The 17,005-nt window shown below is 48.9% G+C and overlaps 2 protein-coding genes across 6 annotated transcripts in view; both read right to left on the bottom strand.

Annotated features, from left to right (window-relative positions):
* Rab4b (RAB4B, member RAS oncogene family) overlaps positions 1–10,476 on the bottom strand; it is an 11,756-nt gene extending 1,280 nt beyond the window's left edge. The window contains exons 1-8 of one of the 5 annotated variants that reach the window (XM_010614447.3): positions 9,839–10,475; positions 8,479–8,559; positions 8,120–8,234; positions 7,106–7,168; positions 6,877–7,031; positions 5,472–5,567; positions 5,253–5,383; positions 1,342–1,710 (exon numbers count right to left, since the gene is read on the bottom strand). In XM_010614447.3, the coding sequence (XP_010612749.1) occupies positions 5,268–5,383; positions 5,472–5,567; positions 6,877–7,031; positions 7,106–7,168; positions 8,120–8,234; positions 8,479–8,559; positions 9,839–9,854 (642 nt within the window). In that variant the 5' untranslated portion in view covers positions 9,855–10,475 and the 3' untranslated portion in view covers positions 1,342–1,710; positions 5,253–5,267. The other 4 variants (XM_010614451.3, XM_010614448.3, XM_010614449.3 and 1 more) reach the window with 4 other exon arrangements.
* Positions 10,477–10,683: 207 nt separating this feature from the next.
* Positions 10,684–16,967, bottom strand: Mia (MIA SH3 domain containing). Its single transcript, XM_010614446.3, has 5 exons — positions 15,591–16,967; positions 12,711–12,843; positions 12,495–12,628; positions 11,449–11,559; positions 10,684–11,137 (listed from the first exon to the last, which is right to left on the bottom strand). The coding sequence occupies exons 2-5, from the start codon at positions 12,838–12,840 to the stop codon at positions 11,114–11,116; spliced, it is 399 nt and encodes a 132-aa protein (XP_010612748.1). The 5' UTR covers positions 12,841–12,843; positions 15,591–16,967; the 3' UTR covers positions 10,684–11,113.
* Between the last annotated feature and the right edge of the window lie 38 nt (positions 16,968–17,005).

Below are 17,005 nucleotides of genomic sequence, written 5' to 3'. Positions count from 1 at the left end.
GAAAATTTTCAGAACACCCCTCAGTAGAAAGAAGTGGGCTCGTCGCCTACCCACGAAGCTTATCTGCATTACTCACCCCGCCTCTTTTGCGTAGCAGGAGGAAAGCAGCTGTTAGAGATCAGGGAAGGGGCGTGTCTGTGCATGTTAAACCAGCGCCGTAGGAGGGGCACGCGAATGAGTGTATTTACATGGAAAGACCCACCTCTCAGGAGAAGGCTGCAGAACGCCTACTCTCTGGGTTGCGGTATGACAAGCAAATTACTCATTTACATAGGAAAATCCTCCACACCACCCAAAACAGGGATATTGAGAAATGGCCACAGTCGGAAAATGTGGGTAAATTGGCACGTCAGTGATTTACATGACCACATTTTATAACGGACAGGAAGTGTATGTTATGTTCGTAAGGGAAAGGGTCACTGGAACAGATGTGCAAATGTCCTATCTGCATGACCTGCTCCGCCCTCCCCCTCAGGACAAATATGGGAAAATATGGGAGTCAGAATAAAGCAACCTAGACAGCTACGCAGAGAAGACATTCGAGTGAACAGTCCAGTCTCTCTGAACATTGCTCTGAGGTCTATAAGGGCCATTTTGAATGTCCACCCCCTCTGCCTACAACCAGGCAAAGTAAAGTGAGGCCGGTCTCAAGCATCCTTTGAGGGCTGGATACTGCTGACTTGGTGTGAGAGAGCTAGGATGGTCCTCTAGGGGCTGCACGTGTCCCTGGCAGGCCACGCCAAGGCACCAGCAATTCACCTGGGCACAGGCAGTGCACACCCTTCTCAAGTATGTACAAGATCCAGAGTTTGCCAAAAGCCCACAGCCCTGAAGGACACAAAGAGGGCACACGATCATACACTCTGAATAAAAGGGGGAAATGCACACCAACACATTCACAGGCAACAGAGACACAAATGCATAGGAATACATCACGGTACTGAGCCACTGCCCGAGATTCTGAGTTCAGACAAAGCAGGTACAGGCCTAGGGTTCACTCACAGGCCCAGACTCCCCTTCCTCAGCCTCAGGGTCGCACACGACAGCCTCACCAACACAATCACCAAGGACACAGAGTACTCACATATTCCAACAGACACAGTCCCACACACACAGGTACTGGGAAGACTCATACACATGACACAAACACAGGGACATAAGTGTCATGCATGTGAGTCTCAAGCACCCAGGTCACAAGTGTTCACACAATTTGACAAACTACTCCACAAATTAGACATCTGAACTATGGTGTATCCTCAAGGTGTCCCCACACCATGACCCATGCCTCCCATCCAGGACTTCTCCCCAGTGTCCCAAAATGACAAAGGCCAAAACACAGGTGTAAACAATGCTTTATGGGAGTGGGGTTTGGATGGGACAGGCCTCCAGGTAATAAATAACACGTACTCGCAACAGCAGGGCAAGGTGAGGCCAAATGGCCCTGGTCTCAGGCTTTGAGAGTTCTTGGGGTATGATTAGGGGTTCAGAGGGGACAGAGGTTAGCCAAGACAGAGGAAGCAGCAGTAGGTATGGGTTCCCCCTTCCCCCATGGCTCAGTCTTGCCCCAAAGCCAGGCCCCACCAGGCCAGGGAAGGAGGACAGGTGGCACGGCAGCTTCTCCGGGGCTGGGGTAGGTTGGGGCACGGCCTCCTGGGGCCTGGGTTTGGTCCCCAGCCGGAAGGCCAGGGCTGGTCCTGGAGAACAGATGAGCTGAAAGAGAAGGGTATAGTGACCTGAAGGGGTCCTCAGTCTGTCTAGCTGGTGTCCATGTCTCATTTCTGGGCATCTCCCCGACCTTCCAAAACTCTTCTACAAAGTTTCTACATAGCCTGGAGAGCTCTACCTCTGTCTCTGTCCCTATCTGCCACCCCAGCATATGTCCCTCCTTGCTTACCTCAGAGAGCAGAGTCTGTAAAAGGACATTTCAGTATCTAAATAGCATATCCCTACTTTTGTATCTCTGTGTCCTTCTACGTCCCTGATCACCCTGGCTTTAGGCCTCCTTCCAGTGTTTTCCAAGCTGGAGATACACATTAGATTAGTACTTTTTGGTTTGACTGCATATAGCATTATCTAGAAACTTCTAAAAATCTTGAAATTACTTCAAAATCTCTGGGGTAAAATCTGGGTATCAGTACCGTTTAAAGCTCTCCAGATGATTCCAATGTGCAACATTGCATAGGAAGGGAGATTCATTTCATGGGCCTTAGATAATTTCTTATTCAAATAGAGTAAAATAGAAAATGTTACAGTGCATCATATGTAATAAGAATATTGGTCGGCTGGGCACAGTGTCACATGCCTGTAATCTGGACATTCTGGAGGCTGGGGTAGGAGGATCATGGGCTACAAAGCAAAGCCCAGGTCATCAGGGCTACAAAGCAAGCTCAGGCCAGTCTGGACTACATAAGAAGACCCTGTCTCAATAAACTAAAACCAAGAAAAAATTGGTCAACAGAGACAGAAAGCAGAAGAAAGCAGAACAGTATTTGCCAGGGACTGGAGAAATGGCTATGCAGATTCTTTTCAAGGTAATGAAAATACTCCGGAACTAGACAGCGGAGGTAGTTGTACAACCTGTGAATGCACTAAATGCCACTCATTGAGCTTTGAAGTGATTAAATTTATGTTGTGACATTAACATGTCCCACTGGCATAAACCACTGGTGATATATGTAAGACTGTACCACCCAATGGGACCATCCCATGCCACCCTGTGGGATAATCATGGATGTACCACTAGTGGGACAAGCTGGTAGGAATATAATATGTTCAAATAAGAGCCGCCCAGGGCCAGGGATTTCACTGACTGGCACTGTGCCTGCCTTGCAAGTGCAATGTCTTGAGTTCAATCCCCGGAACTAAAAAAAAAAAGAAAAAAAAGAAATGTACACTCAAATAAGAGCTGCCTGGCAGCAAGACATACAAATTATGGTCCCATTGTGAATGTGTTCATCTCAACTTTTTTTTTTAAAAAAAAAAGACTACTGAGAGTAGGAAAACATGTTTGAGTTTTATATATGAGTGTGACTGTATTAGATCAACATATAAAAGTGCAATCAGCAGTCCGTAAAAGCACTGTCTTATTACATTTGACCCACTGAGATTCTCTGCTAAGATATACATCTTTCCATGTCTGCACAGCCTAGAGTCTTTAAGATGGACATGAAGGAATATAATAAACAGCCCTGCTAATTGAGTCTTTACTATGTTGGGCCCATTCTAAGCACTTTACATGAATTGATTTAACATTCTCAACACCCGTAAGAGGCAGCTACTGTACAACTTTTGGCCCCATTTTACAGATGAGGACGTGAAGGCCCAGGCACAGCACATACAAATGCCTAGTGAGAGAGCACTGTCCAAAGAACTTATCCTTGACCCACCCCCCAACCCTTCACATTCCATCAGGAAATCATGCTGGCTCTACCCTTCAAAGTAGATCCAAAGTCTAACCACTTCTCCCCACAGCCTCCCTGGAGCTGTAAAGGGCTGGGAGGGGGCTGGGCAGGAGGTACAGAGGGGAGAATTGGCGACAAACACACACCACGGAGGTGGGGAGGAGACCACATCCTGCAGGGTCTTGTAGGCCTGGAAAGGTGTTTCGGTGAAGCATGGAAGAACACGGCTTCCTGGAGGAGGAAGGGGGTTACCAGGGCAAAGAGAGAAGGAAGTGTTCCAGGCAGAAGGCACAGCGTGAGCAAAGACCACAGAGGAACAAGTCCAGTATGGCAGGAGCAGCCTAGGGGTGGGGAGAGGTGTGAGGTGAGGATGAGGTGGCTGCAGGAGCTATTTCCTGCTGAGTCCAATATCAGGCTAAGCAGCTTTGGTTGGGTCCCAGGGACCCTGGGAGCCATGCACGGTTTTAACAGTGAGGGACGGGAGCAGATTTGCATTTTAGATCCCTTGGCTGCAACAAGACGGGACAAGACTAGAGCTAGAAAGCCCAGGCAGGAAACAATCTATCCATGGCTCGACCCCTCTGGCCCACCCCAGGCTGTCCACCGTCCTCTACTGCCTTGACTTTGCAGCAGCTCCTTAACCAGTGTCCCCGCAAACACCATTCCTCCATCTCTTTCCTAAATGCAGCCAGGGAGTCCTTGTGAATTCTTGAATCCAATCCCCTCCCTCCTCTGCTCAGAAGCCTTCTATGGCTCCCATCCTGGCCTAGGCCTAAACCAGAGTCCTCCCCAAAGCCACAGGCACTATGTCCTGCTAAACCCCTAGCGCACATGCCCTCCACTGCAGCCACAGAGACCTCCTTGATCTTCCTCGTCCACACTAGGTGGTGCCTCCCCCAGCCTGAGTGACCTCTCTCACCCAGGGCCTTTGCACTTGCTCTTCTGTCTAGACTGCTTCTGCCCCAGATGCCCAACAATTCCTCTTCTCCCTCCGTCAGGTCTTTGCTCAGATGTCGCCTTCTCAGTGAGGCCTCCCTCATCATTCTGTTTAAGAGTACTACTCCAGCCGGGCGTGGTGGCGCACGCCTGTAATCCCAGCACTGGGGAGGCTGAGGCAGGAGGATCACTGTGAGCTCGAGACCAGGTTGGGGTACACAGTGAGTTCCAGGTCAGTCTCAACTACATAGTGAGACCCTGTCTCAAAAACCAAAAAAAAAAAAAAAAAAAAAAAAACGACACCACCAGCCTGACTCCATTTTAATTTTTCTCCATAGCTCTTAGCCTAACTAGTATATAATTTACTGGTGTCTTTCTTTTTAAGACTGGGGATTAAACCCAAAGCCTCCATACTGAGCTATATCTTCAGTGCTCCACTTCCCTTTTTATTTTTTATTTTGAGACAGGGTCTCATTAAATCATCAAATTGTCCAGGCTGGGCTTGAACTTTCAGTGCTGCCTCAGCCTCCCAGAGTGCTGGGATCACAGGCATGCACTACCACACCTGGTTTATTTACATGTCTTGTTTATTGTGTTTCCTCCCAAGAGAATGGTGCCTCCAGGAGGGCAGGGTTTGTCATCTGTTTTACTCACTGCTGTCTCCCCAGAGCCTTGAACAGGGCCTGGTACACAGTAGGCATTCAACGAGGGATGGGAGGATCAGGTGCAGAGCCAAGGGCTGGCAGAGAGGTCTGGGGCAGAGAAGGTAGCTGAGCCTCCTGTGGCTAGGAAGATGGCTCCTTTGCATCTTTTGCTCTCACTGATTCTGGATTCTGAATTTTTCATATGAGTGTCCACTCCATGCCCCTCTTCCCAGAACACAAGTCCTGCCTCCCCGAGACCCCAGTGTCCCACCTGGCTCTGTAGGTCTCAGCAGCCGCAGGGCTGAGGGGCCACGGCCTGGGCGCTCCGAGGCTGCCGCAGCTGGCGGAGGGAAGCGTCGCCATACTGGATGCCTGAGCCCATTCTCTCAGGATCCAGCTCACCTGCACGCAGGGGGAGAGTTCAGGGCCGGTTCCACCGAGGCCCTGGTGCCCCGCCTTCCACCTGGATTGGCTGCTCAGTGGGCCTCACCTGAGTCGATCTTGTTGAGGATGGTGCGGGCGCACTTCAGGAAAGCCTCCTCCACATTCTCTCCTGTGAGCGCGCTTGTCTCCAGGAACATGAGCTCTGGAGAGGCAGGGGCTCCGTCAGTCCCTGTCCTCCATTCCCACTCGGGTCTGCAAATGCTTCAGCCACCTTGGCCTCGCGTGGGGCCTCTGCAAAAGCTGTGGCCCTGCAGAGAATCCTGTCCCCCTCCATGCACTCCCTGGCTCGTCCTTCTGGGCTCAGTGCACAGGACCCCTTCCCGGAACGTCTTCGCGGACCTCCTGGCCTGGGTCAGGGATCCCCCTCGGGCTCCCACAGCCTCCATTGCCTCCCTCAGGTGACCATGACCTCTCTGGGCTGTTACTGTCTGTCAGTGAACCTGCGCCTTCAGTCTCACCCTTTGCACTGTGAGCAACACAGGGCTGTCTTCGTCACTGGGTCCGCAGAACCATCTAGCACAGCCCCCAGCTTACATGATAAGGTCTCTCAGTTGGTAACTTACAGTCATGACTCAAACCCTCTGGGAGACAGGAGCACATCCCAAACCAGAAGATGTGGCTGGTATCGCAGCACAGTGTTTTCAAATGAGTTTATGCTTGCAAACTTTCCTGTGTGTGGGTGTGTGTGGGTGTGTGTGTTACTGGAAATTGAACCCAAGGCCTTGGCACTGAGTACAGCCTCAGCCTTTTCTTTTTTTTTCTTTTTTTTTTGGTACTGGGGATCCAACTTGGGACCTCTGAGCTAAATCCCCAGCCCTCATTATTTTTTGTTTTGTTTTGTTTTGTTTTTTGGTACCGGGGAACAAACTCAGGACCTCCTGCTTGGGAGGCAGGCAGCGGCAGCACTGAGCTAAATCCCTGGACCCCTCATTAATTTTTATTTTAAGACAGAGTCTGGCTAAGTCACTGAGTTGCCCAGATATGCCCAACACTTGCAATCCTCCTGCCTCAGCTTCCCAGAGTGCTGGGATTAAAGGCATACACCACCATGGCTGGCTTATGAACCTCAACAAGGCCTATCAGTCCTTTCCTTGCCTTTTCCCCTGAGATCCACCCCATACATCTCTCTTCTTCCCAAAATGTGCCAGTCCCTAGGCCATCTGAGTCTGCCACTTCTACCTTAAGCCGATACCCAGCACAGCATCCCCATGGTGGTAGATACTTCTCACCGGCCAACATTCACCCCGTGTCCTCTCTTCTGGGGGCTTTCGATGACTTCCCTAACCAGGTAGAAACACTGTTATCCCCACTTTCCAGTACAGGAAACTGAGGACCAGAGTGGTCATACAGCTCAATATTCAGATTTGAGGGGGCCTCTGAACCCCCATTTTCAGGGCACCATGTACCATTCCACGACTCCGCCCCCGCCCAGCCCACAGCACGGCCCTCACCGTTCTCCTGGGCAAAGCGAGAGGCCTCCAGGAAAGTGACCTCGCGCTCGGGGTCCAGGTCCTTCTTGTTGCCGCAGAGGATGACCACAATGTTGGGGCTGGCCAGCGTGCGGGCGTCAGTCAGCCAGGCAGCCAGCGAGTTGTATGTCTCCCGGCTGTGGAGGAGGCACACAAGTAAGGCAGCCCAAGAGAAGGGGCCCCAGGCCCTGCCCCAACACCTTGCACCCACCTCGTGATGTCGTACACCAGCAGGGCTCCAGCTGCCCCTCGGTAGTAACTCCGTGTCACCGACCTGTGGGGCCAGGGGGACCCAGTCACCCCCAAGGCTGGGTTGTGCCCCGAGACTGCCCCCCTCTGCGGAGAGAGACTGGTGGTTCGCAGGCCCCCCTTTCATTGCTGGGCCATCCCCCAAAACCTGCTCTTAGTCTGGGGGACACAGAATTTCTCCCCACCCCATGGTCCCTCTTTTTTTCTCTCAATTTCTACTTCCCTCCCTTAGTTGTCTGTCTGTGACTCTCTTCGTGTCCCCGCCTTCTTGTGTTTCTGCATTGGTTTATTTCTTTCTCTGTATCTCTCAAGTGTCTATCTTTTCTTCCCCGCCTTTGGTTTTTTGAGACAGGGTCTCACTATGTAGTTTAGGCTGCCCTTGAACTCACAGTGTAGCCAAGGCTGGCCTCGAACTGACAGCAATCCTCCTGCCTCAGCCTCAGGGGGGCTAAAATCATGCATTGCCATGCCAATTCCAGCCTCTCCCCATCTATTAAATTTTTAAAATTCAAGATAAGATATCACTAAGCTGTTAAGTTGCCCAGGTTGGGCTCAAACTTGTAATACTCCTGCCTCAGCCTCCCAGAGTTCTGGAGTTATAGGCAAGCACCACCACATCCAGCTTCTTTTCTTTCCCTTTCTGAATGTGTCTCATTTTCAAATTTCTCCTCCTTCTGTTTTAGGATCCCTTTCCAACCCTTTTTGTGGTGCTAGGGTTTGGACTAAAGGGCCTGTGCATGCTAGGCAAGCACTGTACCACTCAGCTATAACCACAGTCCCAAGCCTCCTTTTCTCTCTCTCGTCTCTGTCTTTCTTTCTCCCTCTCTCCTTGGCTGTATGTACCTCCCAACCAAGTCTCTATCTCCCTCCCTCCCTCTGCCTCTGCTATCCTCTCAGTGCCTCTGCTCCGAGGAGATACACACATCTCTCTCTCCCCTCCTTCCCTCCTCCCTCCTTGGGAGCCCAGCCCACCTACCGAAACCGCTCCTGGCCAGCAGTGTCCCAAATCTGCAGCTTCACAGTCTTCCCGCCCACGTTGACCACTCGGGATCCAAACTCCACGCCAATCGTGTGGTTAGAATCCTGTTTGACTAAGAGTGCGAAGAAAAAGGAGAGAGGAGGCCATGCAGAGGCTCAAAGGACCTCCACGCTCCTCGGCCTCCTTTGTCTCTACCAGCCCATGCTTGATGCTGGGGTGACTGAAAACCAGACAGAGCATGAGACAATGCAAGAACCACACCACCTTGCTGGACTCGCCTCACTAGCTGCCCAGCTGCCCCACTGCACAGCCACGTCCACAGCTCGGTGTTCCCAGGACCAGTGCCAGAAACTTACACTTATTCTCAATGAACTGATGAAGGAGACATGATTTGCCTGTTCCTGCACTGCCAATCACCAGGAATTTGAACAGGAAGTCTGAACCGATGTGGCCAAAATCCAGGATGCCCATAAGGAGATAAAGATAGAGAAAAAAAGAGGGGAAACAAGAAAAGTTAGAGGGAGACAAACAGACACAGGTAGAAACAATGCCTTAAACGACAACAGTAATAGATTACCTTTTTTTTTTTTTTGCAATGCTGGGGATGGGACCTAGGATGTTGTGCATGCCACGGTACACAAAGTGCTCTGCCACCAAGCCACACCTCAAGCCCAAGATTTTTCTTCAATGTATAGCACGTGCCTCAGGCACAGTTCTACATATCTTTACTTATATCAATAGTTCGCTTACATCTTCAGGAAAACTCTAGGGGGCAGGTATAGTAAAAAATATTCCCACTCTCCAGATAAGGAAACCCAAGGCCAGACAAGCCGACTTGCCCAGGGTCACACAGCTAGGAAGATCAAATCCAGACCAAAGCCCTCCAGACTCCAAGATCTTAGGTAGTATAATGCTAAAGCCTCTTCAAGCCATTTAATCAAGGACAACAATCTAGCTTCTGTCCATCTTCACTTTTCCCACCACCCTCACTATCCACTGGGCTGTGGTCCCTGGCCTTCAGTCTCTTCCCTGAAAATGACAAACTGACTACCACCTCAGGATCTTTGCACTTGATCCCTCTGCTTTTCTGTATTTGTTGAATGAATGCAGCTCCCTCTGATTCCTACAGAACTCTGATTCCTACAAGAGCTTTCTACCGCTCCCTGGTACCGAACATCCATATTGATTTTCTAATTCCCAACCTTTTCTTTCCACACTCTGCCAGATCCTTGATCCCTGTTCTCAATCTTAAACCCCACTCCTCGACACCAAGTCCCAATCCACATCCAGGGACAACCCACCCCAACCCCATTCCAGACCTCTTCAGCCAAATCAGCCCAAGGGGCCAGAACACTCTCTTGGGTTCCCATTAGCTGATCAAGCACGACCCCTGCATTGAGCCATCCCCTCCCCTTTGACTCAGACTCCGCCCCAACACATGAAGGCCCACCTCTTCACTCAAAGCCCGCCCTGAACCATCAAGGCCGACTCCCTCCGATCCCGCCCACATCAGTTTCACCCACGCACCAGACCCTCAGGCTCCACCCAAATCGATAAAGCTCAGCCCCAGACTCACGAAACCCCACCCAGCATCCACTTAGGCCCTGCCCCCATAGCAGAAGACTCCGCCCCCTGGCATAAGACCCCGCCCCATTCCCCACAGTCCGCATCTTCTGGGCCCAGACCCCAGCACCCAGCGTCGGCCCACCCTCTCACCGTAGGTCTCTGCCATGACTCGGTTACGGCCGAAAAGGGCCGCAATATGGCGCCGCGGCCGCGCCTGCTTCTCGGCTGGCAGCCGCTCCACTCAGGCTGTAGCCCCGGTACCTTCCTATTCCCGGACCCGGCGCCGCCACTTCCGCCTCCACCCCCAGCTCCAGCGCGACCCGCTAGAGCTGCGGGACACCGAGACACGCTTTCTGAAGGCAGGATTGGTGGACTCGGCCGGCAGGAGGTGGGACGAAAGGAACGGATTGGTAGGGTGAGAGGGGCGGAGCAGAAAGGGGCGGGGACAGTACAAGGGATTGGCGAAGCGAGTGGGAAGAGGCGGTACAGAGACGCTCGGTCCAGCGGAGGAACGGATCTGGTCAGGAGTCCGGGGCACGGTAGAGACTCTGCATTGGGTAGAAGCAGACTTGGGGGAGGGGAAAAGAATGCAAAAAGGGGTAGGGCAGGATTGACAGAGTTGGAAGAGAAGCAGATCTTGAGCTCGTGGATGCGATTTCTGACCCTAAAGAGAGGATGGAGGAAAATTGGGAGGATATGCGCAGGTTGCTTCCCACATCCCTCTGCAGATATTCTCCAAGAAAACCTGAACACTAGTGGTGTACGCTTGTAATCCCAGCACTTGGGAGGATGAAGTAGGAGGATTGCCACAAGTTCGAGGCCAGTCTGAGCTATAAAGTGAATTCAAGGCCAGCCTGAACTACATGGCTAGACCATGACTCAAAAAAAAAGAAAAAGAAAACCGAGCGTGGTGGCACACGAGTTCGAGGACAGCTTGGATTACATACATAGTGAGTTCAAGGCCAGCCTGAGGTATATACATAACAAGACCCTGTCTCAAAAAACAAAACAAAAAAAAAGAACAAGAAAGAAAGAAAGAAAAACTGCGCTGAGATTTATGTTCTCATCGTCCTGCTGGCTCATTCCCAATAGTTCAACACTCTCTCATTGTGTACAGAGGTCACCACAATTTCCCAGCCGGGCTGTTTAGGCCAATCCATATTGTCCAGTGCTTGTGTCACAGATCAAAGGTTAGGAGCCTGACCAGGGGTACCCAGCCTGGAGCAAAGAGCTTTTTATAAATGAAATTCTGCCTAGCCACCTCTGACGTTAACATATTGAGGGGGTTGATTGGCTAGGTTAAGGAACCTAACCAACATTTCCTTTGTACATTCGCCCCACCCCAAAAAACACAGAGACCAAGTTTGCACTCAGTGTATTTGCATAAAGCCAGGAGGGAAACTGCAGAAGAGTGGTAGGCAGAGCTCACTGGCAGTAGAAATCCCATTTCTGAAAAACAAAACAGTGAAGAGAAAATGGGTGGTCACAGCACAACAGATCCAGTAGTTTTCACTGTAACTTCAGAGGCCAAGCTTGACCACACAAGAACTATGTAGATTAGCCTAACACACTCTAACTTTGCACCTCCCAAATAGACTTTTTAGGAATCACTTCCCATTTTACAGGTGACAAAAGTGAAGCCTAAGAATTTGAGCACAGACAGGAAGGCCAGTCCAGAGCCAAGATCAGGGGCCCCTTTGCCTGTCATCACAAGCCAAATATCTTCCCTCCAGAACCCTGCCACCCTCCAGGACACTTACATCTGTCTTCACGTCAGTTTTGCCAGGTTTCAGAGTCTGGCCTTCGCGAACAATGCTGCTGGGAAAATAGCCTAATCGGGCCGCCTGGTCTCCGTAGTAATCTCCCTGAACCTAGAGGAGTTAAAAGCCAGGTCTGGGAAGATGGCAAGCTCATTCTTCCTCAAGGTCCCTAAATTATCTCCTCTCCTGGATCTCCATGCCTAGCTCTATCCTTGTCATTCAGATCTCAGTTTACCACCTGTTCAGTCCCTCCTTAGGCACTCCAGTAGTTACCCCACAGTTGCCTGGTATGCCTAAGACCCTGAGTTCAATCCCCAGCACTGCCAAGAAATAAAATAAAATAACCTAGCTACTCTAAAGTTCAGGGAAACATATATTTGCATATGTTTGTATGCTACTGGAGGCTGAACACAAGGTGTTTCCAGTGGGCTACATCCCCAGCCCCTTTTAAAATTCTCAGACAGGGTCTTGATAAATTGTCAAGGTTAGGTTCAAACTTTCAATCCTCCTGCCTCCAGCCTCGCAGGTCTCAGCCTCCTAGAGTGCTGGGATTCCAGGCATGAACCATTACACCCAGTTTATTTGCTGTTATTTATTTTGGTGCCAGGGATTGAACTCAGGTCTTTGCCCTTATGAGGCAGGCAGCAGCACCACTAAATCCCAGGTCCCTACTTGCTATTTTGATGGCTTATTGCTTGTCTCCATCCATTAGAATAAAAGAGTTAGTTTGTTGTATTAGTCTCAATGTGTAAAAAAGAATTTGGCACCAAGTTGCCATTTACTGAACAAATTAAAAAATAGGGCCAGGAATTTAGCTCAATGGTGCCAGCACCTGCCTGGCAAGCGCAAGGTCCTAAATTCAATCCCCAGTACCGGGAAACAAATAAAATAAATAAAAATAAAAAATAAATTAGGTTACAAAATAGTCCTTCCCCCAAACATCACTATTTTAGTTTAACCCCCTCCAACTCCCTTTCAGGAGCGACACAAGTTTACTCTCAAGAGTGCCCCATAGCTTTCCCTTTTTTCCCTCTCCCAGGACTCACACTGCCTCCCCAGAAGAGCTGCCCTCGGCCCTTCAGCTTGGAGAAGACATACACAATTTGGCCACTGTGTATAGTCAGGAAACGGCAGTCGGGAGCCACATAGTCTTGAAGGGCCACAGCCACTGAAATGGGGTCTGCAGAAGTAATAAAAGGGAAGAACAGCACCCCACACGCACACCAGCAACCCCAGCCCCCAGCTCCCCGCTCGCCTCTTACAACTGCATTCCTCATCAGCACACAGCTTCCGGTCAGCCAGCTTGGGCATGAGGCGGCCTGCCCCACTAGGTCCTGGGAGAGCAGACAGCAAGACGATGGCACCGAGGAGCACTGGGGAGCACGCCATCATGGACTGTGAGCGAGAATGACCATGTGAGGAGTAGGGGCTCTCATTTCCTCCTGCTCCCTCTCTCCAGAGGCACAAGGAAACCTGTGTTCTCTTCTTGTCTCCGCCCAAAACCAGTCCCAAATTTCATCCACACCATCTACAGGCTGCTATCCAGCCAGAACCATTTCAAGGACAGGGTGAGGGCCATCCATCCAAGGAAATACACAGATAGACCCGGGGCAACCCAAGCAACTCCAGGGGACAGGCACCCCCTCAACCATTAGAGGCCCAGACAGGCAGTTTGAGGTATTTGATTCCATCTTCTCTTGAGTCAGCTTAGTTATCCGGACAGCCCCATTCTCCCCTCCTGGGACAGAACCAGAGGAGCTGGTAGGGAGAACCACCTTGGAATTTCCTGTGCTGAGGGACAGAACAAGGCAGCCTTTTGATTACCAGAATTGCCCCAGCTCTCAGGTACCAGATGAATATTACACATTATGCCCAGCTCACTTCATCCCCTGGGGACTTCCTGAGGCAGGACCAGCAATTAACTGTGCCCCGCTCCTCTCACAGCTTCACCCTCCTCATCTGCAAAATGAGGCTAATATTAAAGGCTCATGGTTACAGTGCATTCACTAAAATCTTTATTCTATTAATTCACATGGATATTGTTCATCGCCTTAGGAGGGGCCACTAAATAAACTGAAGGGCCAGGTGCAGTGGTGCATGCTTGTAACCCCAGCACTCAGGAAGCAGAGGTAGGATCTCCACCAGCTGGAGGTCAGCCTGGGGTATACAATGAGTTCAGGGTCATCCTGAAGTACACAGCTGGACCCTGCCACACCCCATTCCCCAAAAAAGAAAAAAAAAATGCAAGGCCAGCTTGAATTACAATGAGATTCTGCCACAAAAAATAAAATTTTGGGCCAGGGACTTGGCTCAGTGGTTCCACCGCCTGCCTTGCAAGCACAGGGACGCGAGTTCACTCTCTGGTACCAAAAATAAATAAATAAAATTAAAATAAAACTTTTAAAAATTATATAAAGACCTAAGAAATTTATCAACGTGGGCTTTATTTAGCTTCTGACAATACATACAGATTTATGTATACGAATTTTGAAAAGCTCGACACTAATCAGCTATCAAGTGGTGGTTATTTTGAGCCAGGCATAGTGGCACATGCCTGTAATCCCAGCACTTGGGGGCGCTGAGGCAGAACTGCTGTGCATTTGAGGCCAATCCGGATACATAGCAAGACCTTGTATTAAAAAACAAAACAAAACAATTCTGAGCTGAGTGTGGTAGTACTGCCTATAACCCCAGCACACTGGGAGGCTGAGGCAGGAAGATGGCAAATCAATCCCACCCTTGGCAACTTGACGTAAGATGCTGTCTCAAAATATTAAAGGACTGAGTTTGTAACTCGGCGCAAAGGCCCGAAGTTCAATCCCCAGTACTGGAAAAAAGAAATTCTGGCCAAGCAAAGTGGTAGTCTGCCTGTAATCCCAGCAACTCAGGAGGATGAGGCAGGAGGAACCCAGCCAGCCAGAGCAATTTAATGAGATCCTGTCTCAAACGTTAAAAAAAAAAAAAAAAAAGAATCAACTGGGATGTAACTCAGTGTAGAGGGCTTGCCTAGCATGCACAAAGTCCTGGATTTAATTCCCAGTACCCAAAACAAAACCAAAAAAATACTCTATTTTAGACATAATTATGGCATTGTGGTTTTTATAGTTTCGAGAAATAGAGTTGAGCTCTATACCAGATGTCTATTTGCTTCAAAATAATTTAAAAATTTGGAGAATGAAGACTGAATGCTTGAAAAACTGGCCACAAGGTGGTAAGTGAAGTTGGAAGAAGGAAATATAGGGGGTCAGTGTGTTGGTGTCTTTTCATAAATGTCTGAACTTTCCACTTCATTTTTTAAAATTATTTTATTCAATAAATATTATATATACTATGCTAGTCACTGATCTCAGTGCTGGAGATTCATCAAGGAATAAAAATTGAAGACCTCTGACTAGGTGTGGTGGCCCACACCTCTAACCCCAGCATTTGGGAGGCTGAGGCAAGACTGCCAGTTTGGAGACCAGCCTGAGCTACACAGTGAGTTCAAGTTCAGCCTGGGCTACATAGTATGTTTAAGACTACCCTGAATTACACAAAAAGACCTTATCACAAAAAACAAAACAAACAAGTAAAATTGAAGACCTTTGGTGGGGAAGATAATCAGTAAAAAAAATCACATATAGGCCAGGAATTTAGCTCAGTGGCACCTGGACTGCTTGGCAAGTACAAGGTCCTGAGTTTGATGCCGTGCCAAAAAAACAATAAAACACATATACGAGAGTGTGTTACGTATCAGAAAAGAGGCCAGGCATGTTGGGCACACCTGTAATCCCAGTACTCTTGAGATGAGATGGAAAGACTGCTGTGAGTTTGAGGCCAGCCTGGGTTATATAGTGAGTTCAAGACCAACTTGAACTACATCTCAAAAAACCAAAAAAGGAAAAGAGAACACACTCCATATATTATCTGTGGGGAACTGTGGTGCCCCCACCGTTGAAGAAGTCATGTTAAAGAAATGAGTTCATTTCCCAAAGTCCAACCTACTTATGCATCTCTGTATAATTATTCCAAAATGTAGGAGCTTAAAGCCATTTAATCATCAGCATTTATGTGGGTTAAAAATCTGGACCCAGCTGAGTGCCTCTGGCTCAAGGTCTCCTTCCAGGCTCCAATCAACTTGTCATCCAGGGATGTAGTCTCACCTGAAGGCTGTACAGGGGAAAGATCTTCCAAATGCTCAGGCAGCTGCTCAGTTGCTTAGTAAACAGGACCTTGGGCCTCTGACCTCACTGCCTGTGGGCTGCAGGCTTCTCTTTAGCTTCTTGCCCCATGTATCTCCATAGACAGCAACAGGCAGCTGGCTCCACCAAAGTAAGAAATAAACCAGTCTTTGTAATACTGTCATGGGAGAGATCATTTCTGCTGTACAGTAACCCCCAACCCACGGCTTCACGTTGTGATTTGTTACCCACAGCCTAAAAATATTAAATGAAAAACTCCTGAAATAAACAACTTGTTTTGAGTTCATGCTATTCAGAATAGTGACAAAATCTTGCCCCACCCCACTCATCTACCCTAAATAAACTAGCCCTTTGTCCAGCATACACGCACTGTATATACCACCTGCACGTTATTATTAAGTAGCCATCTCATCAGATTGACTGTGGGTACACCCCAAGGGTGTCGTCACGTCACCTTTATTTAAACAATCCCAGGGCCGGGAATTTAGCTCAGTGGTTCTGCTGCCTGCCTCACAAGCACAAGGACCCGTGTTCCATCCCTGGTACCTAAATAAATAAATAATCACAGAACTTAAGGATAGTGATGCTGCCAGTTCATATATGCTGAAAAGTTATAAAAATCGTTTAAAAAGTAGAAAAAAATCATTCTGCAAATGAAAAAGTTAACATTTTCAACTTACTAAGGAAAGAAAACAATCACAGGCTGAAGTTGCTAAAATCTAGGAAGAATGAATCTTGCATCTGTGAAATTGTAAAGGATATCGTGCTGGTTTTGCTGTCACATCTCAAACTGTAGAAGTTCCAGCCTTGGCATGTAACAAATGCTTCATTAAGATGGAAAAGGCATTTATAAGGCTTGATACTATCTGTGGCTTCAGGCATGTACTAGATGTCCTGAACATACCCACTGCAGAAAAGGGGAGACTGCTACAGCCATCTGAAGTGGGTCACTAGGTCCATATCTTAGATTTTCTAAGACTGAATACAAGAGGGTGACTTTAGAAGCCATCTTAGAGGCCTCCTGCCACAACCAAATGTCAAGTATGGTACAGAGGGTGGCAACAGCAACTTCCAGAGCCTGCCCTGTGTCCCCCCTCCTCCATACTGCAGCCACACAAGCAGGGCTACCACAACACACAATTTTATTATACTGGAGTGAATGATATCCCCTGGAGTCTTCCTTCTTCCTAGTTCAAACACTGAGCTCACTCCCACCCCAGGACTTTGCACTTCTATCAGATGTTCACAAGGCAGGCTGCTGTAGGTTTTGGAGTTCAGCACAAGAGTCACCTCAGCTCTGTACTTCCCTGACCACTCTGTAATGCTGCCTCTCCCAATTTTTTTTTTTTTTTTTTTTTTTTTTTTTTTTTTTTTTT

The sequence above is a fragment of the Fukomys damarensis genome, unplaced genomic scaffold (assembly GCF_012274545.1).
Source record: "Fukomys damarensis isolate Sample0158 unplaced genomic scaffold, DMR_v1.0_HiC HiC_scaffold_19, whole genome shotgun sequence".
NCBI lineage: Eukaryota > Metazoa > Chordata > Mammalia > Rodentia > Bathyergidae > Fukomys > Fukomys damarensis.
Note: the sequence above shows the minus strand (reverse complement) of the source record. Positions and strands in the feature narration are given on the sequence as shown.

Bases quoted from the DNA above. Each gene is read 5' to 3' on its own strand.
- Mia (XM_010614446.3), bottom strand. From the start codon at position 12,840: ATGATGGCGTGCTCCCCAGTGCTCCTCGGTGCCATCGTCTTGCTGTCT. The intron at 11,560-12,494 runs GTGAGTCCTGGG...TAACTCCTCTAG, and splicing joins AGCTCTTCTGGGGAGGCAGT to GTTCAGGGAGATTACTACGG. The intron at 11,138-11,448 runs GTAAGTGTCCTG...TTTGTTTTTCAG, and splicing joins AAACTGACGTGAAGACAGAT to AAATGGGATTTCTACTGCCA.